The following is a 26,974-nucleotide window of genomic DNA, read 5'->3' as shown; positions in this document are numbered from 1 at the left end:
ACTAGCACCCTGAGACTGTACACTAGCACCCTGAGACTGTACACTAGCACCCTGAGACTGGACACTAGCACCCTGAGACTGGACACTAGCACCCTGAGACAGGACACTAGCACCCTGAGACTGGACACTAGCACCCTGAGACTGTACACTAGCACCCTGAGACTGTACACTAGCACCCTGAGACTGGACACTAGCACCCTGAGACTGTACACTAGCACCCTGAGACTGTACACTAGCACCCTGAGACTGTACACTAGCACCCTGAGACTGTACACTAGCACCCTGAGACTGTACACTAGCACCCTGAGATTGTACACTAGCACCCTGAGACTGTACACTAGCACCCTGAGACTGTACACTAGCACCCTGAGACTGTACACTAGCACCCTGAGACTGTACACTAGCACCCTGAGACTGTACACTAGCACCCTGAGACTGGACACTAGCACCCTGAGACTGGACACTAGCACCCTGAGACAGGACACTAGCACCCTGAGACTGGACACTAGCACCCTGAGACTGTACACTAGCACCCTGAGACTGTACACTAGCACCCTGAGACTGTACACTAGCACCCTGAGACTGTACACTAGCACCCTGAGACTTTACACTAGCACCCTGAGACTGTACACTAGCACCCTGAGACTGTACACTAGCACCCTGAGACTGGACACTAGCACCCTGAGACTGTACACTAGCACCCTGAGACTGTACACTAGCACCCTGAGACTGTACACTAGCACCCTGAGACTGTACACTAGCACCCTGAGACTGTACACTAGCACCCTGAGACTGGACACTAGCACCCTGAGACTGGACACTAGCACCCTGAGACAGGACACTAGCACCCTGAGACTGGACACTAGCACCCTGAGACTGTACAATAGCACCCTGAGACTGTACACTAGCACCCTGAGACTGTACACTAGCACCCTGAGACTGTACACTAGCACCCTGAGACTGTACACTAGCACCCTGAGACTGAACACTAGCACCCTGAGACTGGACACTAGCACCCTGAGACTGGACACTAGCACCCTGAGACTGTACACTAGCACCCTGAGACTGTACACTAGCACCCTGAGACTGCACACTAGCACCCTGAGACTGTACAATAGCACCCTGAGACTGTACACTAGCACCCTGAAACTGTACACTAGCACCCTGAGACTGCACACTAGCACCCTGAGACTGTACACTAGCACCCTGAGACTGTACACTAGCACCCTGAGATTGTACACTAGCACCCTGAGACTGTACACTAGCACCCTGAGACTGTACACTAGCACCCTGAGACTGTACACTAGCACCCTGAGACTGTACACTAGCACCCTGAGACTGTACACTAGCACCCTGAGACTTTACACTAGCACCCTGAGACTGTACACTAGCACCCTGAGACTGTACACTAGCACCCTGAGACTGTACACTAGCACCCTGAGACTGTACACTAGCACCCTGAGACTGTACACTAGCACCCTGAGACTGTACACTAGCACCCTGAAACTGTACACTAGCACCCTGAAACTGTACACTAGCACCCTGAGACTGTACACTAGCCGTAAGGAAGGAGGCGGGACTAGTGAGCGTGAGAGCCACTATCCAGGACGAAACTTTCAAGATCCATAAGTACATCAAGGACAAGGCTCCTACAGAGGACGTGCTCTGTGAATGTCTCAGACAATGAGGAACAGAGGATGATGAGGTACTGGAGGGACCATCATGGGAGGACACGCCCCTACATGGGAGGACACGCCCCTACATAGGAGGACACGCCCCTACATGGAATGTACCACCGGAACATAACTGAAGTGGCTGATATCACAAAATCCTACCAATGGGTTGGAAAGACCGAGGCCCAGATCATGGCAGGACAGGAGCAGGCCCTGAACACCAGAGCAAAAGAGGCCCAGATCTACCACACAAGACAAGACCCAAGGTGTAGGTGGTGCAAAGGGCCCTGAGACCATCCTGCACATAACTGCAGGGTGTAAGATGCTGCAGGGACAGCACACATGGAGCTCCATCACCAGGAGCTGACATAGTTACAGAAACATCTGTGCAGAGCACGAGCTGGAGACCCCAAGGACAAAGTGGGACACACCTCCAAAGGTGGTGGAGCAACCCAAGGTCCTCTGGGACCTCCAGATACAGACAGACAGAATGATAATGGAGAACCAACCAGTCATAGTGGTGGTCTCAAGGGTCAGAGGAAAGCCGTGGTGGTGGACATTGCAGTACATGGGATGGAAACATCCGGAAAAAGGAACATGAGAAACTAGAGAAATCCCAAGGCCTCAGAGAGGAGCTGAAGAAGGTCTGGAGCGTGAAGGTATCAGTGGTGCTGTAGTGACCGGAGCACTTGGGGCAGTGACCCCCAAACTGGAGGAATGACTTGAGCAGATCCAGGAAAAACATCAGACATCTCAGTCCAGAAAAGTGCAGGAACAGCAAAGATACTGAAGAACCCTTAAGCTCCCAGGGGCCTCTGGGGGAGAACCCGGGCTTGAAGGGGGAGAAATAGAGACCACCTGCGGAGGGTGAGAAATGTATTTTTTATTTTGTTTTATATTTATATACATATATTTTTAGTTTGTATTTATTTATGTATGTATGTAAGTATGTATTTATGTATTTATTCATTCATTTATTCATTTGTTCATTTGTTCATTTATTCATTTATTCATTTATTCATTTGACCAGCCACCACTGCACTACAGTATAAACAAAACAGATTTAAACCATAACTTCACCAGAAATAAGGCAATGTCCAGCTACAAAAGACTAATTAGCCCCTGTGGAATCCACTAGTTCTTGCAGATATTTTAGGTTCATACATAGATAGTCACAGATTTTATGATGAAATGTATTTTGTGATTCCTTTTCACTATTTTGACACATGTATCTGGCTGGAATATAGATTCTTTGTGATGTGCAGGATGCTATCATCAAACTGGGTCCATTGCCCCGCCTCCTGAACGACATTAGCATGGCTCTGCGTAACCCACACCTGCAGAGGCAGCCGAGTCACAAGGACAGACTCTCCCGGCCCAGCTTCAACCGTGGCATCTCCTCTGACTTTCACAACAACCTCATGATGAGGGACCTCAACAGGTGGCTCTCTACTACACACTCCACACAACCCAAACATGACCAGCGCCAGCACCATTATACCACTTTTCATGCACGTTATTATTGCATCATAACACTTGCAGCGTGTAGGGATCATGCAATAATCAAATCCTTCAGGTAACCACATTTTGGTAGCACAGTGAGTAGTTTTTTCTGTTCTGTCTGAAGCTCTGTAGACATCACTCGCTTGCCTTCCCCCACCTCCACTGGAGGAATGATGCCATCCCGCTCGCAGATGAGTTTTCAGGAGCGCGATCTTCAACGAGGATCGTCCAAAGACATATATTATGTGTCCCGGCCCCCGCTGGCCCGCTCTAGCCCAGCATACTGCACCAGCAGCTCCGACATCACTGAGCCCGATGCCAAGGTGAGTACTGTTCTGCTGTGTGAAGCATCCTTCATCTGTGGTCAGATCTGATCTGTGCCAGTGACACATGCAGTATGACATGCATGAAGGTCATACTGAGTAGAATCTAGAACGTCATGACATCTGCTTTCTCCCACTGATCCTCATGCAACTCATCCTCGAGGTATTTCCTGGGAAATACGATACCACGCCTGGCGGTAAAACACCCTCACCCTCACCCCTCATTTCTGCCCACCCAACATCCAAATAAAATCAAATATACGGGCACAGCCCGGTAGGCATGCTTTAAATGCTCAGTGTCAATCAGAGTGTCTGTGGTGGACCTCCAGGATTCCCGAATGAACAGCGTGTCTAACCTGCAGTCGGTGGACATGCTCAACTCCTCCCAGGCCTCCATCGCCGGTATGGGCAGCTTCGGAGGGCTGAGCAGCGGGGGTGGCCTTGGGTCTGGGCTGGGCTCCGGCCTGAGTCAGCTGCGTGTCGGTGGCAGGCTGTCGGCTGGCTCTGGCTCCAGTATGTCGGGGGGCCTCCGCTTGGGCCAGCTGAGCCAGATGGGCACCACCACCGACTCACTGTCCCAGCAGCAGCAGCAGCAGGCCGCCGCCATGCGCTACCCGCTTTCCTTCCAGAACCCCCTCTTCCACCTGGCGACAGCTGATGGCCCTCAACATCAACACAGCCGGGGCCCCCCAGTGCCACTTCTCCTGGCCCCAGAGCCAGAAGCCTCTCACCAGTCCTACATCCCACAGTTCGCCCATGGGGGGTTCTCCCGCAGCGAGGACCTGTCCACCCTCCGGACCAGGGATACCCATCTAGGCCAGCCCAGCATCATCCACTCCCACAGCTACAGCGACGACTACAGCCGAGCAGACTACGCCCGCAGGCAGATGTCCATGCACATGCAGGTACAGCACACACACACCAACACCACTCACACTGGGCAGAACTGTGGCTGTTATAGGCCATGGGATCTAAGCGTATGTTACTGTGTCACTTACAAATCCAATGATTGGATGTTTTTTTTCAAGCTGCTCTTTTGATCCATTGTTGAACAGAGTACAACATGTGAAATTAAAAAAGTTCTTTATTGACCAACAGTGTAAGCTGTGAAAGGAACCAGCTTTGCATTTGTATAAAATCCGTTATATGTAGTTCGATGACAGGAATTCTATCACTGTCACGTCAGGTTTAACATGGAATGCACTACCAGCCTGTAACTCCAGCAAATACCACATTTTCTGTTATTTTGCCAAAAGTCTGCCATAGCATTTTATTATTATTAGCACATACATTAATTGTATGCCTGCAGTGTGGGGAAGGCTGCGACATTGTGAGTTTGAATCCAGCTTTCTTCAGTTTGCTGCATGTCATTGCCCAGTCTCATTGCCATTTAGAATCAGAATCAGAAAGGGTTTATTGTCATTGTCAATGAACAACGTTCACAAACATAAGAACTTGTCTTGGTGATTCGGTGCAACATAAAACAATGAACAATGAATAAGTCAAAAGAGGAACAATTTAAGTCTATTGTTGGATAAGAATAACAATAAGCTATAAGATTAAAAAAATACAAATTAAATAATAATACAAATTTTAAATAAGCTTAATATGTACTCAAATTTACAGTTGCTGCACTGTTCTGAGGGATATTGCTTACGGGCCGAAAATCTTTAAAACCTAATTATAATTTTAAAAAACGAAGAGTGAGGGTGTGTGCACTCTGAGCTTCTCACACCTTTATTCTAAAGTAACACCCAACCCTGCAAATGGCAAATAACTTATAATTCACCCAGTTTGCACTAAACTGGCAAAAATAGACAAAAAACAGTAAAGAAAGCTGTTAAAACACCATGTACACAGTGTATGAGCAAAGTAAAATGTTTCTCCTCTGTGCCAGGACAACCTTCCGCAGATGGGCATGACCTCTCAGACTGGGACGTCCCACTCGTCTTTGGCCACCACACCCCCCACCACAGTGCAGCCAATCCGGCAGAGCTCTGTTGCCCCACCCCCTGCCCAGCGTATGAAATCGCAGACTTCTCATCAACTGTCGGTGAGCTCGGCCGCAGCTCCGCCCCCCACCAAGGCCCGCCCCCCGAGCGCCAATCTACTGCAGTCCCCAGAGTCAGCCTACAGCCGACAGCACTCTCGCCAACTGTCCGTCAAGGACAACACTGCCCCAGGCCTGCCCCACCAGCAGAGCTCAGCCCGAGAGAACCAGAGCCCCCAGGGAACCACCAGCCCCAGTGGTCAGCACTCGCCTCAGCAGCAGCTGCCCCAGAAGCACCTGCTCAAACCCAGCATGGCCAAACCGGTAGGACATCTTCAGAACATGTCATTGTCTTTCAACTCCTCCTCAGAGCAGCATAAACCAGGTCAACAATCTGCAATCTCACAGTTAAACAGCAACTTCTACCTAAGAACTCTGACCTGTTTCAGCAAGAGTTTAAATGAGTGATTAGTAATTCTAGAATGGTGTGATGTCATGTGAACACAACCTATTGAGCACATTTCCTTTTTCTCCACAGGTCTCCCAAACTCCACAGAACCTTGGGGCCCCTGCTAATGAACGCACTGTGGCCTGGGTGTCCAACATGCCACACCTGTCTGCGGACATCGAGAGCTCCAGAATTGACCGGGAGGAGTTCAAACTAAAGGAGTACTCCAAAAGTATGGATGAGTCCCGCATGGACAGGGTAGGTCCAGCTCACATATAGCACCCTACACAAAAGGCATACTAAGCAGCTGCTTAGGGCCCTCAAGCCACCAGAGAGCACCCAAGAGCACCTAAATATTTATTGCAAATGATGAAAAATATTGAATTCCACTTTAACCAATCATATAGATTCAAATGCGCCAGAAAACAGGAAAAATATTCTCCTGCTCAAAGCTGGTATGGTGTTCTTGTGGCTACTGATTTTATGAGCAAAGCAAAAAAGAACACAGAATATGACACAAAGGGCGGTAGGAAAGGTCACAGGGACAAACAAAGGACATCCAACAAAAATGCTACGACACAAGGTGTTTAACTTATATGTCCAATTTAGTCCGAAATCTGTCCAGGTTCAAATTATGTCTGAATGTTGTGTTATTATGTCAGTCCAGTCCTTGATCGTTGGTCCTTGAGTCATCCATTTCTTTGTGATGGTCTTTTTTCCTGCTTCCAAAAGTACGGTCCAAATGTTTCCATTCACTGGCAAAGTTTCTGTCAAAATCAGTGCGTTTATGCATCAACGTAGACTTGACCGCACGGTGCACACAAACTGTACGCCAAGTCCAGAGGTGGTGTACCATGTACACCATTTTCAGACTTCATGAAGATTCTAAGGAGAAGAGACGGTTTGAAAGAGGAGTTAAGGAGGCTATTTTTGACACCCAAAAAAGACAATCCTTCTTGAAAGAGAAATGGAGATTTAAGGTTCAATTTACCAGAAATATATGACATATATATGACAGTAGCTCTACTCATCCATAGAAAAACAATATCCACTTGTATTTTAACTGAAGTAATCCCATTTGGAGAAATAGTCCAGTAAACAGCGTTTTCTTCTGTGAAAAAAGGTTGGTGATGGGTCTGTTTGTTTACCTCACACTTTCAGCTACAGAACGAGGCCACCCAAGAGTCTGGCACAGCCCTTTACATAAAACAAAGCATCACTTTTTGGCACCTGAAACTTTAGTCTTTTAGCTGTGCTAGCATGCTAAGGAAGTGATAAAGTACTTTTTGATTTATATTATTCTAGCCAATGAGCCAAAAGCCACAAGTCAAACCTCCAGGTTCAAAAAGAGATTTACAAAGATAAGTTGAACATGTACAACCTCATTTTATGTAGAACTAGGGAAAGATATTTCTCTGAAATAATTGGAAGCTGCAGTAACAACTCGCGTGTCCTGTTTGCCACAGTAAACAGATGAACAAACCCTCCAGCTCAGCTGCCGTTAGAACTCATTTCCACATCAAGTGTAATGAGTTTGCATTATTCTTTAATGACAAAGTTCAGGGCATTAAAAATGCTATAAATCCCACAAAGCAAAAAATAACCCCAAAACCACCAAGACACTTAGAGCTGACTCACTTTGCACCTGTAACTGACAAAACTGTCCATGAGATCATCACCAGTCTGAGTTCATCTACATGCTGCCTTGATGTGTTACCCACCAGATTTCTAAAGTCTGTGCTGAACAGTTTGTTAGCACCACTCACTCACATAGTTAACAAGTCGCTTCAATCTGGAACATTCCCAATGTCTTTGAAAACTGCAGTCATAAAGCCTCTCCTAAAGAAGAGCAGTCTTGATAAGATAAGATATTCCTTTATTGTCCAACATGGGGAAATTTCATTGTTGCAACGCAGGTAGATACAGAGGTAGATACAGAAGAACAGATCACTTATAGGAAGTTTGAAAGACATTTTCAGTAGAAGATCTCCTATAAACAAAAACTCCCATAGACAGAACCTCCCATTTCCCAACAAGGGATGGAGGGGAAAAAATAATAAAGATAAAAATATAAATAAATAAATACATAAATACATAAATACCATTGCATGTGATCACGACAGTAATTGCACATGAACATGTGTCTCGACGGCACATGGATTGCACATGAATCACGACAGTAATTGCACATATGACGGAATTGCACATGGTTGATTCAGTATTGCACATATTCAGTACTAACAGTTTTTGTTATAAAGTCTGACAGCAGCAGGAAGGAAAGACCTGCGAAACCTTTCCTTCACACAGCGAGGGTGGATCAGTCTCTCACTGAAGCTGCTCTCCAGAGCGGACAGAGTGTCCTGCAGCGGACAGAGTGTCCTGCAGGGGACGACACTCATGGTCCAGCATAGATGTGAATCTAGCCAGGACCCTTCTGTCCCCCACCTCCTGCACCGAGTCCAGAGCACAGCCCAGGACGGAGCTGGACTTCTTGATGACTTTGTCCAGCCTCTTCCTCTCCTTCTCTGTGATGCTGCTGCTCCAGCAGGCCACACCATACAGGAGCTGATGCCACCACAGAGTCAGAGAAGGTCTTCAGGAGTGGCCCTGTCACTCCAAAAGACCTGAGTCTCCTCAGGAGGTAGAGCCGACTCTGGCTCTTCCTGTACAGTCTGTGTTATGAGTCCAGTCCAGTTTGTGGTTCAGATGAACACCAGGTACTTGCATGAGTCACTCTCTCAATGTCCCGTCCCTGGATGTTCACTGGTGAGGGGGCAGTGGGGTGGCGTCTGTGGAAGTCCACCACCATCTCCTTGGTCTTCCCCGTGTTGATGAGGAGGTGGTTCCGCTGACACCAGTCCACAAAGTCCTGCGCCAGTCCTCTGTACTCCGCATCATTGTCGTCTGTGATGAGTCCGATGATGGCAGAGTCATTAGAGAACTTCTGCAGGACACAGCTGTCCGTGTCATGTCTGAGGTCATAGGGGCAGAGAAGTGAAGAGGAACAGATGCAGGGCATTGTCCAGCTGTGGTAGAGGGAGCATGCAGCTGTGCAGGGGGAGGGGCGGGTGACCGATCAAATCTCAAGAAGTGAGCATTTAAATCATTCACCCACTGTAGATCCCCCTCTGTCTGGGCAGGGGGGATTTTGAAGCCCAAGATGGTTTTCAGGCTTCTCCACACTCCCTGAATGTTCTTTTGCTGCAGCTGCTCCTCCATCCTCCTCTTGTAGCCGGCCTCGGCCTGCCTGATCTTCCTCCTCAGCTCTTTCTGCACAGTCCTCAGCTCCTCCTTATTCCCTGACCTGAAGGCTCTTCTTCTTCTCCTTCAGCAGAGCCTTCAGTTCACGGTTAATCCATGGCTTGTTGTTTGGAAAACACCGCACCGTCCGGGAAGGAACAATGTTCTCAAAACAGAAGTTGATGTAGTCCGTGATGCTCTGTGATGGTGTTGATGTCCTTCCCATGTGGGCCATAGAGCTCAGTCCAGACAGTGGTGCTGAAGCAGTCCCTCAGAGCCTCCTCGCTCTCAGCAGACCACATCCTCACCTCACGGGACACCACAGGCTGCCTGCGCACGATGGGTTCATACACAGGCCTCAGATGTACAAGGTTGTGGTCCGAGCTGCCCAGGGGAGGGAGGGGGGAAGAAGAATAAGCCTCCTTGGTTTTGGCAAAAAACAAGTCCAATGTTCTATTGTATCTGGTGGGGCAGGTAACATACTGGGTGTATGTTGGTAGAACAGAAGAGGGAGAAGCATGGTTAAAGTCACCTGAGACGAGGAAGAAAGCCTGTGGGTGCTGTGTTTGCAGCCTACAAGTGCAGGAGAGCAGTGCTTCACAAGCATATTCAGCATTGGCAGACGGGGCCACATAGACTGCGATCAAAATCACATGTGAGAACTCCCGGGGCAGATAATATGGCCTCATGCCAATAGCCAATAGTTCAATATTATTGTTACATAGCTGCTGCTTCACTGTGCAGTGTTCGGGTTTGCACCAGCTCGTGTTCACATACACCGCCAGACCTCCTCCTCTTTTCTTCCCGCATTCTCTCGTTCTGTCGCCCGCAGCAGATGAAAATTGTCCAAACCTACAATAGAGTCTGGCATTTCTGCTGTTAACCAGGTCTCTGTGAAAATCAAGACGCTGCTGTCCCTATAAATCCTCTGGGACCGCATGAGGCTCGCTATTTTCGTCATTTTATTTTGAAGGGACCTCACGTTACCCATGACTACGGCGGGAACCGGTTTTCTGTTTCCTCCTCTCTTCTCTCGGATTTTACGTCCAGCCCATCTGCTTCTCTGTGTTTTCCTTAGGATGTTCGCCGGGATAACGTGACGATCTCCGGGTAAGACGACTGTTCTCCGCAGTTTCATGAGTTCTTCCTTTGTGTAAACGCGGTACGGCGCCGGCCGGGGGGCCGCGGGGGGGCCAGGGGGGCTCGGAGCCGAGGCACATTGCGACAAAAACACCCAATCCAGCCGAATAAAGTCAAAACAAGTTGAATTAAAGCGATTCCAGTGCGTGTCCCGATCGTTCGTGAAGTTCCTCTTTTATATAAACGTGTATATAAACGTGTACCGGCGGCACTCCGTACGTCAGCGGCGACCGGAGGGCGTGGGGGGGCTGGGGGCTAGCTCAGAGCTAGCTCACATCACGACAACACTACGAAAAACACTCAAATCCAGCCGAAAAAAGTCAAAAACAGTTGAATTAAAAACGATTCCAGCGCGTGTCCCTATTGTACAGTAAAATAGAAAAAAATATTTACAAAATATTGCAGATAAAGCACAATAAGTGTGAGAAAAAAGAGGAGCCTTTACAGCGGGCTACTAGCTGTACCAGCGCCTTATGACGTAGTAGATGCTGCAGTCCTGAGTCAGGACAGGTCCATTTCTAATCTGACATTTTGGGGCAAAGTCCTTGAAAAGGTCGTTTACAACAGTCACAGATTTCCTCTTAATAAACGACTCATTTGATGTTTTTAAGTCAGGTTTTAGACCTCATCACACTGAGACTGCTGTTGTCATGGTGACTGAGACTGCTGTTGTCATGGTGACTGAGACTGCTGTTGTCATGGTGACTGAGACTGCTGTTGTCATGGTGACAAATGACATCCTCCTGAACACTGACACGGGCAGAGCCTCAGTCTTAATTCTGTTAGATCTGATGCTGCTTTTGACACTGTCCATCATGTGACCCTCTAACAGAGACTAGAGGACTGGATGGGCATCACTGGCCCCGCCCTAAACTGGTTACGGTCCTATCTGGAAAACAGGAAGTACTTTGTGTCTCAGACCACATGACCCTGACCTGTGGAGTGCCCCAAGGGTCAGTCCTGGGTCCCCTTCTGTTCAACCTCTACATGCTGCCGTTAGGTCACATGACACGCAGTGAAAATGTGTCCTATCACAATGATGCAAACGAGTCAGATCTTTGTTTCACTGTCGGCAGGTGAATATGGACCAGTGGATTCACTCTGTCACTGCATCCAACAGATCAGTGTGTGGACCGGCCTCCTGCTGGTGCCAGAGGGCCTCCTGCTGGTGCAACAGATCAGTGTGTGGAGCAAAACAACTTTCTCCAGCTGAACTCAGACAAGACTCAAATCATCGTCTTTGTCACAGAAACAAAGAGAAAGTGTTAGCGTCACCTCCAGAGTCTCGCTCTAAAACCTACAAACCAAGTTATAAATCTGGGGGTAATAATGGACTCAGACTTGAAAAATATAGTGTCTAAACCAAATTTGGAGAGACTTATCCATGCGTTTGTGATATAACTAAATATTTTACCCAGAGAGAGAAGAAAGACAACTTTACAAGAAATAGGAAGATTTAGACCATCCATATCTTTAACCCTGGTGGAATACGGGGGAGAAACGACAAAGAGGACCAGGCTTCCAGTTTACTCACTGGACAGTCCACCACTCTGAGCACTCTGCCCGTCTCCTCCGTCCAACCTCCCTTTTATTAAGGACCCTACCCTAGTTACACATTAACCAGCTGCCCCTAAGTGGAAAAGGTCACTGGTACAGGTCACATACAGAACAGCTGGCCCACACTTTTAATACATCTCAGCACTTTACACTGTTGACATAGATGGTTGGTAGTGAAGCTAACAAGTTAGTTAGTCCTGTCGTTGCGAAGCGAGTGAGGTATTTCATGTGTTTTCGTCTTTCATAAGAAACTGCTCCGTCTGCAAACAGCTCACACACTTAGAATCACTTCTTAGACTTTTAAGCAAACTAAATGTTCAAGCATAATATACATTACATGTTAAGCAAAATACATGATACATTAGTAAGATAAAATATATAAATCCATGTGTTTGTCTCCAGTAGATTAGACTGTAACGGCCTGCTCACTGGTCTCTCCAAACGAGCTGTAAAACAGCTGCAGTTCATCCAGAACGCTGCTGCTCGGGTCCTGACTAGAACCAGGAAGTACCATCACATTAGTCCTGACTAGAACCAGGAAGTACCATCACATTAGTCCTGACTAGAACCAGGAAGTACCATCACATTAGTCCTGACTAGAACCAGGAAGTACCATCACATTAGTCCTGTTCTCAGGTCTCTGCACTGCCCCCTGTGGCTCAGAGAAGAGACTTTAAAGCAGCTCTGCTTGTGTACAAGTCTCTCCATGGCCTAGCACCAAAGTACATCTTGGATATGTTAGTGTCATATGAACCATCTCAGACTCTGAGGACCTCAGGGGCCGGCCTCCTGCTGGTGCCAGAGTCAGGACTAAACATGGAGCGGCCTCCTGCTGGTGCCAGAGTCAGGACTAAACATGGAGCGGCCTCCTGCTGGTGCCAGAGTCAGGACTAAACATGGAGCGGCCTCCTGCTGGTGCCAGAGTCAGGACTAAACATGGAGCGGCCTCCTGCTGGTGCCAGAGTCAGGACTAAACATGGAGCGGCCTCCTGCTGGTGCCAGAGTCAGGACTAAACATGGAGCGGCCTCCTGCTGGTGCCAGAGTCAGGACTAAACATGGAGCGGCCTCCTGCTGGTGCCAGAGTCAGGACTAAACATGGAGCGGCCTCCTGCTGGTGCCAGAGTCAGGACTAAACATGGACCGGCCTCCTGCTGGTGCCAGAGTCAGGACTAAACATGGAGCGGCCTCCTGCTGGTGCCAGAGTCAGGACTAAACATGGACCGGCCTCCTGCTGGTGCCAGAGTCAGGACTAAACATGGACCGGCCTCCTGCTGGTGCCAGAGTCAGGACTAAACATGGAGCGGCCTCCTGCTGGTGCCAGAGTCAGGACTAAACATGGACCGGCCTCCTGCTGGTGCCAGAGTCAGGACTAAACATGGAGCGGCCTCCTGCTGGTGCCAGAGTCAGGACTAAACATGGACCGGCCTCCTGCTGGTGCCAGAGTCAGGACTAAACATGGACCGGCCTCCTGCTGGTGCCAGAGTCAGGACTAAACATGGACCGGCCTCCTGCTGGTGCCAGAGTCAGGACTAAACATGGACCGGCCTCCTGCTGGTGCCAGAGTCAGGACTAAACATGGACCGGACAAAGTTGTGCCTAATTTTTCCACAGTTAGCTTTTGTCTTTGCTGTTATGGTAAAGATGATGAATTTACCTGGTGCTAGTGGATCGAGATGGTCCAGTTAGCCCAGTGGCCAATAAAAGGTGCCTGGTTGCAGTTACTTGGTGGTTGGTGCTGTGTGAACATGCTAAAGAAGTCTGTATTTTAAATCTCTTTTTTGTAAATAGTCGATGTAATAAAATGCACTTGGGTCTGCACCATCTGAACTCAGCTCTGCTCTGTCCTCGTCGCAGCCGCACAGGTTGCTATCGAGGCGTTACAGTGCTTTACAAATAAACTTGCCATATTCATACTCATATTTTGGCATATTATCGCTTCTTGTTTAGAGTGCCACGCCCTGCGCTGTCATCAATTGCCCCGACTGCAAGATGTGATGAAATGAGCTCCGCTGCACCTCCGAGGGGGAAAATACATCCCGAAATGTTGAAAGAATTCTTTGGCTTGGAGAAATAGAACTTTTATAGGTATTTACAATGAATTAATTATTATAATCAAGGAAGTAAATAAAGTAATGACCATTATAACCCTCTGTCTGAGATATTTATCAAGGCTCATAGATCAGAACGTTCAAGAAGAATAATATCTAAATTGTATAAGTGCATTGCTAATCTGGACAAATTACTAAATATATTAAAAAGAATTGAGAAAGAGAAGCTAAACTAAGCTCTTGTTTTGACAGATGAGGAGTGGGAAAATGTGTGTACATGTAGTGGAGAACCACAAAGACACATGTCTGGAGGAGATTTAGCTAGAAAAGTGTGTCATGTGTTTTCATACTGTTGTGGAAACTATTCTGTAACAATGACAGCAAAATGAGGCAAACTAGAACCCTTTCCCTCCCTGGTCTGACCCAGAAGGAGGATTGAGTTCAACTTATCACGGCACGTATGCACAAAACCAGTCCAAACATATTACAAAAACACACTCAATGTTCTAGTGAGCGCATGCACACTTTTTAAAAAGGGACTAACAGTCGTTTGAGTTCTCAACTCGGCGAAAAATCCTCTATTATTGAGTGTCTGCGTGATGTCACGCAGACACTATATGTTCTTGTATTTCACGTATTTTTATTATTTTATTTTCCATGTTTTTCCATTTAGCCAGTATCAACTCCTTTACGCTTCAACCGATTTCAGCATGTTATGCCTCATTACGATCGCTTTCACAGTAGTACGTGAAGGCTCCTCCCAATGGGCTGGACTTACCACAGAATAGTATAAATATCGGAGTTCTCAACCTAAATTCTTTTATTGACAATGACTCTTGGATGAGAGTCGAAACGCCTATTTTTTTCTAACTGAGTCCAGATGAAACAACTGAAGCTTTTTCTACAGTAGTACGTGTGCTATTACTTTTGACATTTGAACAACTTGTACTTTTTACAGAATTTTGAAAAGTATTAGTGCTTTTTCCCCATTTAAATGAATTTGGGCATTATGAGTGTCAGCGGAATTCTTTAGACTTTATTCTTTAGGATTTATTCTTTAGAATTTTGTGACGGAGCCAGTCGATCGAGAGAGAGAGAGTGAGAGAGAGGGGAGAGGGAGAGACGCAGACACTCCAGCAATGGCTTAGGCATTGCAGATTTTCTAGTTTCTTTATGATGCTCTGCAAACTGTTTTTGACATTTCCATTTCACTTGATTTATATAACTACTTACTTGGGCCTCGAGACTCCTGCCATGGACACAATAAATAGATACCTAAATAGATAATGTGCTTTTGGCGGCAAGAAAACCGGCCATCCAGAGAAACTCCCCTGACAAGGACTCACACAATAACATTAGACAAATGGACAAAATGACATTCAAACATTTTGGAAAAGGACAACTTTGACTCCGACTTTGGATTCAGTGGGACTTTTTTATACTGGTTTAAATATGTAGATGTCAAATGACAAAATTAAATAAATCCACTAATGTCCATGACCCTCATTTTGTTGATTTGCTGGGCCTGAGCTCTGGACCTCACTGAGGGGAATGTGTTGGTGTCTGTTGCTCAGGTAAAGGAATATGAGGAGGAGATTAACTCTCTAAAAGGCCGTCTGATGATGTCACACAAGAAGCTGGAGGAGTACGAGCGACGACTGATGAGTCAGGAGCAGACGACCAACAAGATCCTGCTGCAGTACCAGAACCGGCTGGAGGACAGCGAGAGGAGACTCAGGCAGCAGCAGGTGGAGAAGGACTCCCAGATCCAGGGCATCATCAGCAGGTAACACCCAGCTCCATCACCATGGTGTTAAGATAAGAAAATCCTTTATTGTCCCTTTAAACATGTCATCACTTGAATGTTGTAACAATACCATCATTTTCTATTATATTTTGTAATAGGGCTATATAGAGCAACCATGCTAAATATGAGGGACATGAATAACTGTAAAAGCAAATATGTGTGAAAATGGTGGCCCTGGTGACAGTGGGAGCAGAGAACCATGTGATGATGTCACAGTACAACCCTAAAGCCTGTGGTTGTCCAGGCAGGGCATCTGTGACAGCCAGTGCCACTTCTGATCCACTCCAGGACCCAAGACCAGCAGTGAAGAGGCACCGCACCTGCACCCGCACCCGCACCCACACCTGCACCTGCACCTGCACCTTCACCTGCACCTGCATCTGCTCCTGCACCTTCACCTGCACCTTCACCCGCACCCGCACCTGCACCTTCACCTGCACCTTCACCCGCACCCGCACCTGCACCTTCACCTGCACCTGCACCTTCACCTGCACCTGCACCTTCACCCGCACCCGCACCCGCACCTGCACCTTCACCCGCACCCGCACCTTCACCCGCACCTGCACCTGCACCTTCACCTGCACCTGCACCTGCACCTGCTCCTGCACCTTCACCCGCACCTGCACCTTCACCTGCACCTGCACCTGCACCTTCACCTGCACCTGCACCTGCACCTGCACTTCTGCCACAGCCGCCATTTTACTCACGCTTTTTTTAGAGACAGTGACAATTGTTTTACAGCGTGGAGCCGTCCACACTCCGATGGACCCAGAAGACAAGGAGCACCACCTGTGCTGAACCACAGGAGAACCACTGAGTACTACATGAGCCTCCCACAGAAGACACTAAGGACAGACGTCTACATGAGCCTCCCACAGAAGACACTAAGGACAAACGTTTAGATGAGCCTCCCACAGAAGACACTGAGGACAAACGTCTACATGAGCCTCCCACAGAAGACACTAAGGACAGACGTCTACATGAGCCTCCCACAGAAGACACTAAGGACAGACGTCTACATGAGCCTCCCACAGAAGACACTAAGGACAAACGTTTACATGAGCCTCCCACAGAAGACACTAAGGACAGACGTCAAGATGAGCCTCCCACAGAAGACACTAAGGACAGACGTCTACATGAGCCTCCCACAGAAGACACTAAGGACAGACGTCTACATGAGCCTCCCACAGAAGACACTAAGGACAGACGTCTACATGAGCCTCCCACAGAAGACACTAAGGACAGACGTCTACATGAGCCTCCCAGAGAAGACACTAAGGACAAACGTTTACATGAGCCTCCCACAGAAGACACTAAGGACAGACGTCTACATGAGCCTCCCACAGAAGACACTAAGGACAAACGTTTAGATGAGCCTCCCACAGAAGACACTGAGGACAAACGTCTACATGAGCCTCCCACAGAAGACACTAAGGACAGACGTCTACATGAGCCTCCCACAGAAGACACTAAGGACAGACGTCTACATGAGCCTCCCACAGAAGACACTAAGGACAAACGTTTACATGAGCCTCCCACAGAAGACACTAAGGACAGACGTCAAGATGAGCCTCCCACAGAAGACACTAAGGACAGACGTCTACATGAGCCTCCCACAGAAGACACTAAGGACAGACGTCTACATGAGCCTCCCACAGAAGACACTAAGGACAGACGTCTACATGAGCCTCCCACAGAAGACACTAAGGACAGACGTCTACATGAGCCTCCCAGAGAAGACACTAAGGACAAACGTTTACATGAGCCTCCCACAGAAGACACTAAGGACAGACGTCAAGATGAGCCTCCCACAGAAGACACTAAGGACAGACGTCAAGATGAGCCTCCCACAGAAGACACTAAGGACAAACGTCTACATGAGCCTCCCACAGAAGACACTGAGGACAGACGTCTACATGAGCCTCCCACAGAAGACACTAAGGACAGACGTCTACATGAGCCTCCCACAGAAGACACTAAGGACAGACGTCTACATGAGCCTCCCACAGAAGACACTAAGGACAAACGTTTAGATGAGCCTCCCACAGAAGACACTGAGGACAAACGTCTACATGAGCCTCCCACAGAAGACACTAAGGACAGACGTCTACATGAGCCTCCCACAGAAGACACTAAGGACAGACGTCTACATGAGCCTCCCACAGAAGACACTAAGGACAGACGTCAAGATGAGCCTCCCACAGAAGACACTAAGGACAGACGTCTACATGAGCCTCCCACAGAAGACACTAAGGACAGACGTCTACATGAGCCTCCCACAGAAGACACTAAGGACAGACGTCTACATGAGCCTCCCACAGAAGACACTAAGGACAGACGTCTACATGAGCCTCCCAGAGAAGACACTAAGGACAGACGTCAAGATGAGCCTCCCACAGAAGACACTAAGGACAGACGTCAAGATGAGCCTCCCACAGAAGACACTAAGGACAAACGTCTACATGAGCCTCCCACAGAAGACACTGAGGACAGACGTCTACATGAGCCTCCCACAGAAGACACTAAGGACAGACGTCTACATGAGCCTCCCACAGAAGACACTAAGGACAAACGTTTACATGAGCCTCCCACAGAAGACACTAAGGACAGACGTCAAGATGAGCCTCCCACAGAAGACACTAAGGACAGACGTCAAGATGAGCCTCCCACAGAAGACACTAAGGACAAACGTCTACATGAGCCTCCCACAGAAGACACTGAGGACAAACGTCTACATGAGCCTCCCACAGAAGACACTAAGGACAGACGTCTACATGAGCCTCCCACAGAAGACACTAAGGACAGACGTCTACATGAGCCTCCCAGAGAAGACACTAAGGACAAACGTTTACATGAGCCTCCCACAGAAGACACTAAGGACAGACGTCAAGATGAGCCTCCCACAGAAGACACTAAGGACAGACGTCAAGATGAGCCTCCCACAGAAGACACTAAGGACAAACGTCTACATGAGCCTCCCACAGAAGACACTGAGGACAGACGTCTACATGAGCCTCCCACAGAAGACACTAAGGACAGACGTCTACATGAGCCTCCCACAGAAGACACTAAGGACAAACGTTTACATGAGCCTCCCACAGAAGACACTAAGGACAGACGTCAAGATGAGCCTCCCACAGAAGACACTAAGGACAGACGTCTACATGAGCCTCCCACAGAAGACACTAATGACAGACGTCTACATGAGCCTCCCACAGAAGACACTGAGGACAAACGTTTACATGAGCCTCCCACAGAAGACACTAAGGACAGACGTCAAGATGAGCCTCCCACAGAAGACACTAAGGACAGACGTCAAGATGAGCCTCCCACAGAAGACACTGAGGACAAACGTCTACATGAGCCTCCCACAGAAGACACTGAGGACAGACGTCTACATGAGCCTCCCACAGAAGACACTGAGGACAGACGTCTACATGAGCCTCCCACAGAAGACACTGAGGACAAACGTCTACATGAGCCTCCCACAGAAGACACTGAGGACAAACGTCTACATGAGCTTCCCACAGAAGACACTGAGGACAGACGTCTACATGAGCCTCCCACAGAAGACACTGAGGACAGACGTCTACATGAGCCTCCCACAGAAGACACTAAGGACAAACGTCTACATGAGCCTCCCACAGAAGACACTGAGGACAAACGTCTACATGAGCCTCCCACAGAAGACACTGAGGACAAACGTCTACATGAGCCTCCCACAGAAGACACTGAGGACAAACGTCTACATGAGCCTCCCACAGAAGACACTAAGGACAAACGTCTACATGAGCCTCCCACAGAAGACACTAAGGACAAACGTCTACATGAGCCTCCCACAGAAGACACTGAGGACAAACGTCTACATGAGCCTCCCACAGAAGACACTGAGGACAAACGTCTACATGAGCCTCCCACAGAAGACACTGAGGACAAACGTCTACATGAGCCTCCCACAGAAGACACTGAGGACAAACGTCTACATGAGCCTCCCACAGAAGACACTGAGGACAAACGTCTACATGAGCCTCCCACAGAAGACACTGAGGACAAACGTCTACATGAGCCTCCCACAGAAGACACTGAGGACAAACGTCTACATGAGCCTCCCAGAGAAGACACTGAGGACAGACTTATCCTCATGGACTCATGGTTTACCCTGTGTCTTTACTGACTCTCTGACTCTTCATGGAGGACACCCATTTGGTGCTCAAGTCTATTCTATTTCCCACTTCTATATTTTTTTCCAAAGCCATTCTGCATTTGTGAGATTATTTAATTATGATACACATCTGGAGCAGCAGTTCTCTGACAACTATCCGGCCCCTCAGACATGTTTCACACCTCCTGGAGTCATGCCATGTCCCAGCCTGCTTCAAGTCGTCCATCATTGTCCCTGTCCTCAAGAACCCTGGTCCTCCCCCACCTCAAGTCCTTCACCTCCCTCTGCTGGACCCCCTGTCTGTGGATGACACCATCAACCTGGCTCTCCACTTCACCTGCAGCACCTGGACTCCCCGGGAACCTACACCAGGATCAGCACCACCTCCTGCTCTGCTCCAGGACAAGCTCTCCCTGCTCAATGTGCCTGACTCCACCTGCAGGGGGAGCACCGACTTCCTGACGGATCAGGCTGGGGAAGAATGTCTCAGACACTGGGACTATCAGCACAGGAGCTCCACAGGGCTGTGTACTTTCTCCTCTGCTCTTCTCCCTGTGACAAACTGCTACACCTCCAGCCACGACTCTAAAACTGATCAAGTTTGCGGTAGACACCACCCTCATCGCCATGACGACACCACCCTCATCGGGCTCATCTCAGACGGGGATGAGTCTGTCTACAGGAGGGAGGATCTGCAGCCAGGGACAAACAGAGACTACAGCGCCCTCTGCTGAGAAGGTGACCGGCTGCAGACTTCCATCTTCAGGACCTGTACGTCTGCAGGACTCTGGAACAAGCAGGTCGGATCACAGCCGGCCCTTCTCACCCTGGCCACTCCCCTCAGGCAGGAGGCCACTCCCCTCAGGCAGGAGCCACTCCCCTCAGGCAGGAGGCCACTCCCCTCAGGCAGGAGGCCACTCCCCTCAGGCAGGAGCCACTCCCCTCAGGCAGGAGGCCATGCCCCTCAGGCAGGAGCCACTCCCCTCAGGCAGGAGGCCACTCCCCTCAGGCAGGAGGCCACTCCCCTCAGGCAGGGGCCACTCCCCTCAGGCGGGAGGCCACTCCCCTCAGGCAGGAGGCCACTCCCCTCAGGCAGGAGCCACTCCCCTCAGGCGGGAGGCCACTCCCCTCAGGCAAGAGGCCACTCCCTCAGGCAGGAGCCACTCCCCTCAGGCAGGAGCCACTCCCCTCAGGCAGGAGGCCACTCCCCTCAGGCAGGAGGCCACTCCCCTCAGGCAGGAGGCTACGGTCCATTTGGACCAGAACCTGCCGCCACAAGAACTGTTTCTTTCCCTCTGCTGGACTCATGAACACTTAACTCCTGCCACTTTAACAGTTATTTAAACAAGAAACTATTCCTTGCTCTGCTCATTTTTTGAACTATTATGATTAACAATAAATTGTGTTTATATTCAAGTCTATTTCTTATTTATTTGTAAATTCAAAATTGTATGCATGCCCTTTTTGATATATTTTGATACTATTAATATTCCATCCATCCATCTTCTGCCGCTTTATCCGGGGCCGGGTCGCGGGGGCAGCAGTCTGAGCAGGGACTCCCAGACTTCCTTCTCCCCAGACACTTCCTCTAACTCCTCCGGGGGGATCCCGAGGCGTTCCCAGGCCAGCGAGAGACATAGTCTCTCCAGCGAGTCCTGGGTCTTCCCCGGGGCCTCTTCCCGGTGGGACATGCCTGAAACACCTCCCGAGGGAAGCGCCCAGGAGGCATCCGGAACAGATGCCCGAGCCACCTCAGCTGGCTCCTCTCGACGTGGAGGAGCAGCGGCTCTACTCCGAGCTCCCCCCGTGTGGCCGAACTCCTCACCCTATCTCTAAGGGAGCGCCCAGCCACACGGCGGAGGAAACTCATTTCGACCGCTTGTATCCGCGATCTTGTTCTTTCGGTCACTACCCAAAGCTCATGACCATAGGTGAGGTCAGAACGTAGACCGACCGGTAACTCGAGAGCTTTGTCTTTGGACTCAGCTCCTTCTTCACCACAACAGTCGATGCAGCGACTGCATCACTGCAGCTGCTGCACCGATCCGCCTGTCAATCTCACGCTCCATCCTTCACTCACTCATGAACAAGACCCCGAGATATTTGAACTCCTCCACTATTAATATTACTTGTTGCATATTGCAATTATGTTCACATACAATAGCAATAAACCCATTTCTGATTCTGATGCAGAGTAAGGTCTGAGCTGCACAGGAAAGCAAAGAAACAATTAACTCAACTCCTTTTGACATACTTATTCCATTTCAGCTAGTTTGAATCATAATCTATGTTGCAATAAGGCTCTTTGCACAGCACTGCACCGTTAGTTCTGGTTGACTCGCATGTTGAGAAATCCCCTTTGGAGAGATGAGTGAACATGGTCCGACTCCCGATGCAACCTCTTCATGTGAGGATATCCATCCAGCATCTTCTTCCACTTATCCGGGCCCGGGTCGCAGGAGCAGCAGTTTAAGTAGAGACTCCCAGACTTCCTGCTCCCCAGACACTTCCTCCAACTCTTCTGGGGGGATCCAGAGGCGTTCCCAGGGCAGCAGAGAGACCTAGTCCCTCGAGAGTGTCCAGGGCCTCTTCCCGGTGGCACATGCCTGAAACACCTCCCCAGGGAGGTGCCCAGGAGGCATCCGGAACAGATGCCCGAGCCACCTCAGCTGGCTCCTCACGGATATATCTGTGTTTATTAGGTCCAGAGCGTTGTCTGGTCAGAGGGTCCAGTCCAGTCATTCTTATGGTTGGATTTGATTGTAACATTATTGCCTTTTATAATTTTCCTTTAAGGCAGACGGATATATATGTCAAATAAATAGCTCCAGAATACAGTCACTGTAGCTCCACTTAGGACCTGTTTGTCTCAACTCTCAAGAATGACCCAAATACAGAATGTGACTATTGTACTTTTAAGGGAGATTTTCTTATTACATTGAACCTAAAATATAAATGTCTATTGTTGACCTCTCGTGTGGGTTTAATAGGAGAATAAGCTTGGATTTGGACTAATAACTTCCGTTGTATTGTCTGGATGTGTTATCCACACGAGGGAAGGTCTTTAGACCCCATGTGACAGGTTGCAAGAGCCCACGCCTTCAAGGTGAATTATATGTAAATATTATATGTATGTATATGCCTGGTACAGGTACGCCTCCTGCTCGTCTCCATGGAGATCTTAATGTTTGCCTAGAATGTTGCACAATGAGTCAAGTCTGTGGAGAGGCGAGCCCACTTACAATTACAAGACACAAAGACACCTGCAATTGAATAAATGCAGTTTAACGTTTAATGGAACATGCATGTGCGGCTTCAAAACTATTTTTCCTTTTTACTATTTATTTTTCAAACATAAAAAAACAACAAAAATACATTTTCATGAGGGGGGGCGGCTCATCCAGACCTGAAGATAGCACCTCCACCTACCTGACCGCTACACCAGCTGACCGCTACTCCAGCTGACCACTACACCACCTGACCGCTACACCAGCTGACCGCTACACCACCTGACCGCTACACCAGCTGACCACTACACCACCTGACCGCTACACCAGCTGACCGCTACACCACCTGACCGCTACACCAGCTGACCACAACACCAGCTGACCACAACACCAGCTGACCACAACACCAGCTGACCACAACACCCGCTGACCACAACACCAGCTGACCACAACACCCGCTGACCACTACACCTGGCACCGTTATAGGAGAGCTTTTCACAGACTGGACTGATAATGCTCCTGTTTTTGTCTCTCTGACCCAAACCCGCTCTGCTCCCTAGACTCATGGTTGTGGAGGATGAGATCAGAGGTGGAGGCGTCGTTGAACCAAAAAGTCGGATGTTCCCGGAGCAGGTGTGTATGAGTGCCTGGGTCTCTGCAGGTGTGTATGTGCACCTGGGTCTCTGCAGGTGTGTATGAGTGCCTGGGTCTCTGCAGGTGTGTATGAGTGCCTGGGTCTCTGCAGGTGTGTATGTGCACCTGGGTCTCTGCAGGTGTGTATGAGTGTCTGGGTCTCTGCAGGTGTGTATGAGTGCCTGGGTCTCTGCAGGTGTGTATGTGCACCTGGGTCTCTGCAGGTGTGTATGAGTGCCTGGGTCTCTGCAGGTGTGTATGAGTGCCTGGGTCTCTGCAGGTGTGTATAAGTGCCTGGGTCTCTGCAGGTGTGTATGAGTGCCTGGGTCTCTGCAGGTGTGTATGAGTGCCTGGTTCTCTGCAGGTGTGTATGTGCACCTGGGTCTCTGCAGGTGTGTATGTGCACCTGGGTCTCTGCAGGTGTGTATGAGTGCCTGGGTCTCTGCAGGTGTGTATGTGTGCCTGGGTCTCTGCAGGTGTGTATGTGCACCTGGGTCTCTGCAGGTGTGTATGTGTGCCTGGGTCTCTGCAGGTGTGTATGTGTGCCTGGGTCTCTGCAGGTGTGTATGTGTGCCTGGGTCTCTGCAGGTGTGTATGTGCGCCTGGGTCTCTGCAGGTGTGTATGTGTGCCTGGGTCTCTGCAGGTGTGTATATGTGCCTGGGTCTCTGCAGGTGTGTATGTGCGCCTGGGTCTCTGCAGGTGTGTATGTGTGCCTGGGTCTCTGCAGGTGTGTATGTGGTGTGAGTGGGGCCATGAGGGCCCTATGAGGGTCCTGCTGCAGCATGTGTGGGACCTGGTCTCAGAGTCTCTGCTGTGCGCTCTGGTGCTGTGGTGTGTTCAGGTGCCATCCAAAAATGCTTCACTCCAAACTCACACTTTGCTTTGTATCTGAGTCTGCGCCTGTCACATGCGCCTGTCGCATGAGCCTGTCGCATGAGCCTGTCTGTCTGTGAGTGCGTTTGGATCTCCTTTAACACGGGAAAGAATCCCTGACTCGATACTTGATCGCTTTAAGTGGAATTGCTTAAATTACGCAGAATAGTGAGACTAAGAATCAATGAAGCCTGTTATGTAATAATACATGATATGAATCATCATATCAACAATGTCTGGACAATGTCTTTTTTTTTTTATCAAGTTCTCGTTAAAGCTCCATCATATTATTAACGACTTTCAGATGTAAGTCAAATTTGTTATTGGATCAGGTATCTTAAATAGTGATAAGTTCTGGGACATGCGTCCTCTCATGTGCATGACACTGTCCTCTGCATGTGTCCAGGACAGGACAGGGCTGCTCCTCGTCTTGTCTTTGTGTGCTCAACATTGTCATTTTCTGAACTGGTTCCTCCACCACTCTTCAGCCCAAAATTAAGTTGTAAAACGTATCATACAAAACGTTCATAATAATACGCTTACAGAAATCCTCCAGGGGCCAAAGAGAGAACAAAGATCCTTTTATGGAGCTACATCCTGGCCCCAATCTAAAACAATAAGGTCAACTTGTTTGGCAGGATTATTGAGAATGATCTGCCCAGACGCTTCATGACCTGTTCATCTGCAAATGATGCGTCACATGTGGCCACGACTGTAGTTTGAATGTTCTGACTGACATCCTGGTGTTAGTGTTGCAGAGTCTCTCCCTCCTGGTGTTAGTGTTGCAGAGTCTCTCCCTCCTGGTGTTAGTGTTGCAGAGTCTCTCCCTCCTGGTGTTAGTGTTGCAGAGTCTCTCCCTCCTGGTGTTAGTGTTGCAGAGTCTCTCCCTCCTGGTGTTAGTGTGGCAGAGTCTCTCCCTCCTGGTGTTAGTGTTGCAGAGTCTCTCCCTCCTGGTGTTAGTGTTGCAGAGTCTCTCCCTCCTGGTGTTAGTGTTGCAGAGTCTCTCCCTCCTGGTGTTAGTGTTGCAGAGTCTCTCCCTCCTGGTGTTAGTGTTGCAGAGTCTCTTCCTCCTGGTGTTAGTGTTGCAGAGTCTCTCCCTCCTGGTGTTAGTGTTGCAGAGTCTCTCCCTCCTGGTGTAAGTGTTGCAGAGTCTCTCCCTCCTGGTGTTAGTGTTGCAGAGTCTCTCCCTCCTGGTGTTAGTGTTGCAGAGTCTCTCCCTCCTGGTGTTAGTGTTGCAGAGTCTCTCCCTCCTGGTGTTAATGTTGCAGAGTTTCTCCCTCCTGGTGTTAGTGTTGCAGAGTCTCTCCCTCCTGGTGTTAGTGTTGCAGAGTCTCTCCCTCCTGGTGTAAGTGTTGCAGAGTCTCTCCCTCCTGGTGTTAGTGTTGCAGAGTCTCTCCCTCCTGGTGTTAGTGTTGCAGAGTCTCTCAGGTGTTAATGTTGCAGAGTCTCTCCCTCCTGGTGTTAGTGTTGCAGAGTCTCTCCCTCCTGGTGTTAATGTTGCAGAGTCTCTCCCTCCTGGTGTTAGTGTTGCAGAGTCTCTCCCTCCTGGTGTTAGTGTTGCAGAGTCTCTCCCTCCTGGTGTTAGTGTTGCAGAGTCTCTCCCTCCTGGTGTTAGTGTTGCAGAGTCTCTCCCACCTGGTGTTAGTGTTGCAGAGGCTCTCCCTCCTGGTGTTAGTGTTGCAGAGTCTCTCCCTCCTGGTGTAAGTGTTGCAGAGTCTCTCCCTCCTGGTGTTAGTGTTGCAGAGTCTCTCCCTCCTGGTGTTAGTGTTGCAGAGTCTCTCCCTCCTGGTGTTAGTGTTGCAGAGTCTCTCCCTCCTGGTGTTAGTGTTGCAGAGTCTCTCCCTCCTGGTGTAAGTGTTGCAGAGTCTCTCCCTCCTGGTGTTAGTGTTGCAGAGTCTCCCCCTCCTGGTGTTAGTGTTGCAGAGTCTCTCCCTCCTGGTGTTAGTGTTGCAGAGTCTCTCCCTCCTGGTGTTAATGTTGCAGAGTCTCTCCCTCCTGGTGTTAGTGTTGCAGAGTCTCTCCCTCCTGGTGTTAGTGTTGCAGAGTCTCTCCCTCCTGGTGTAAGTGTTGCAGAGTCTCTCCCTCCTGGTGTTAGTGTTGCAGAGTCTCTCCCTCCTGGTGTTAGTGTTGCAGAGTCTCTCCCTCCTGGTGTTAGTGTTGCAGAGTCTCTCCCTCCTGGTGTTAGTGTTGCAGAGTCTCTCAGGTGTTAATGTTGCAGAGTCTCTCCCTCCTGGTGTTAGTGTTGCAGAGTCTCTCCCTCCTGGTGTTAGTGTTGCAGAGTCTCTCCCTCCTGGTGTTAGTGTTGCAGAGTCTCTCCCTCCTGGTGTTAGTGTGGCAGAGTCTCTCCC

The 26,974-nt window shown here is 49.2% G+C and overlaps 1 protein-coding gene across 12 annotated transcripts in view; it reads left to right on the top strand.

The window, feature by feature from the left end:
- syngap1b (synaptic Ras GTPase activating protein 1b) overlaps positions 1-26,974 on the top strand; it is a 324,464-nt gene that overhangs the window by 278,941 nt on the left and 18,549 nt on the right. For 8 of the 12 annotated variants that reach the window (XM_072460138.1, XM_072460136.1, XM_072460135.1 and 5 more), the window contains 7 exons: positions 2,921-3,114; positions 3,301-3,499; positions 3,829-4,404; positions 5,397-5,813; positions 6,028-6,195; positions 15,498-15,709; positions 23,680-23,752. In XM_072460138.1, the coding sequence (XP_072316239.1) occupies positions 2,921-3,114; positions 3,301-3,499; positions 3,829-4,404; positions 5,397-5,813; positions 6,028-6,195; positions 15,498-15,709; positions 23,680-23,752 (1,839 nt within the window). The remainder of the gene's footprint in view (positions 1-2,920; positions 3,115-3,300; positions 3,500-3,828; positions 4,405-5,396; positions 5,814-6,027; positions 6,196-15,497; positions 15,710-23,679; positions 23,753-26,974) is intronic. The other 4 variants (XM_072460132.1, XM_072460140.1, XM_072460141.1 and 1 more) reach the window with 3 other exon arrangements.

This window comes from Eucyclogobius newberryi, unplaced genomic scaffold (assembly GCF_026437365.1).
Source record: "Eucyclogobius newberryi isolate DKJ021-1_F unplaced genomic scaffold, fEucNew1.0.hap1 SCAF_3, whole genome shotgun sequence".
Lineage (NCBI taxonomy): Eukaryota > Metazoa > Chordata > Actinopteri > Gobiiformes > Gobiidae > Eucyclogobius > Eucyclogobius newberryi.
The sequence above is the reverse complement of the archived record's forward strand: the minus strand, read 5'-3'. Positions and strand labels throughout refer to the sequence as shown.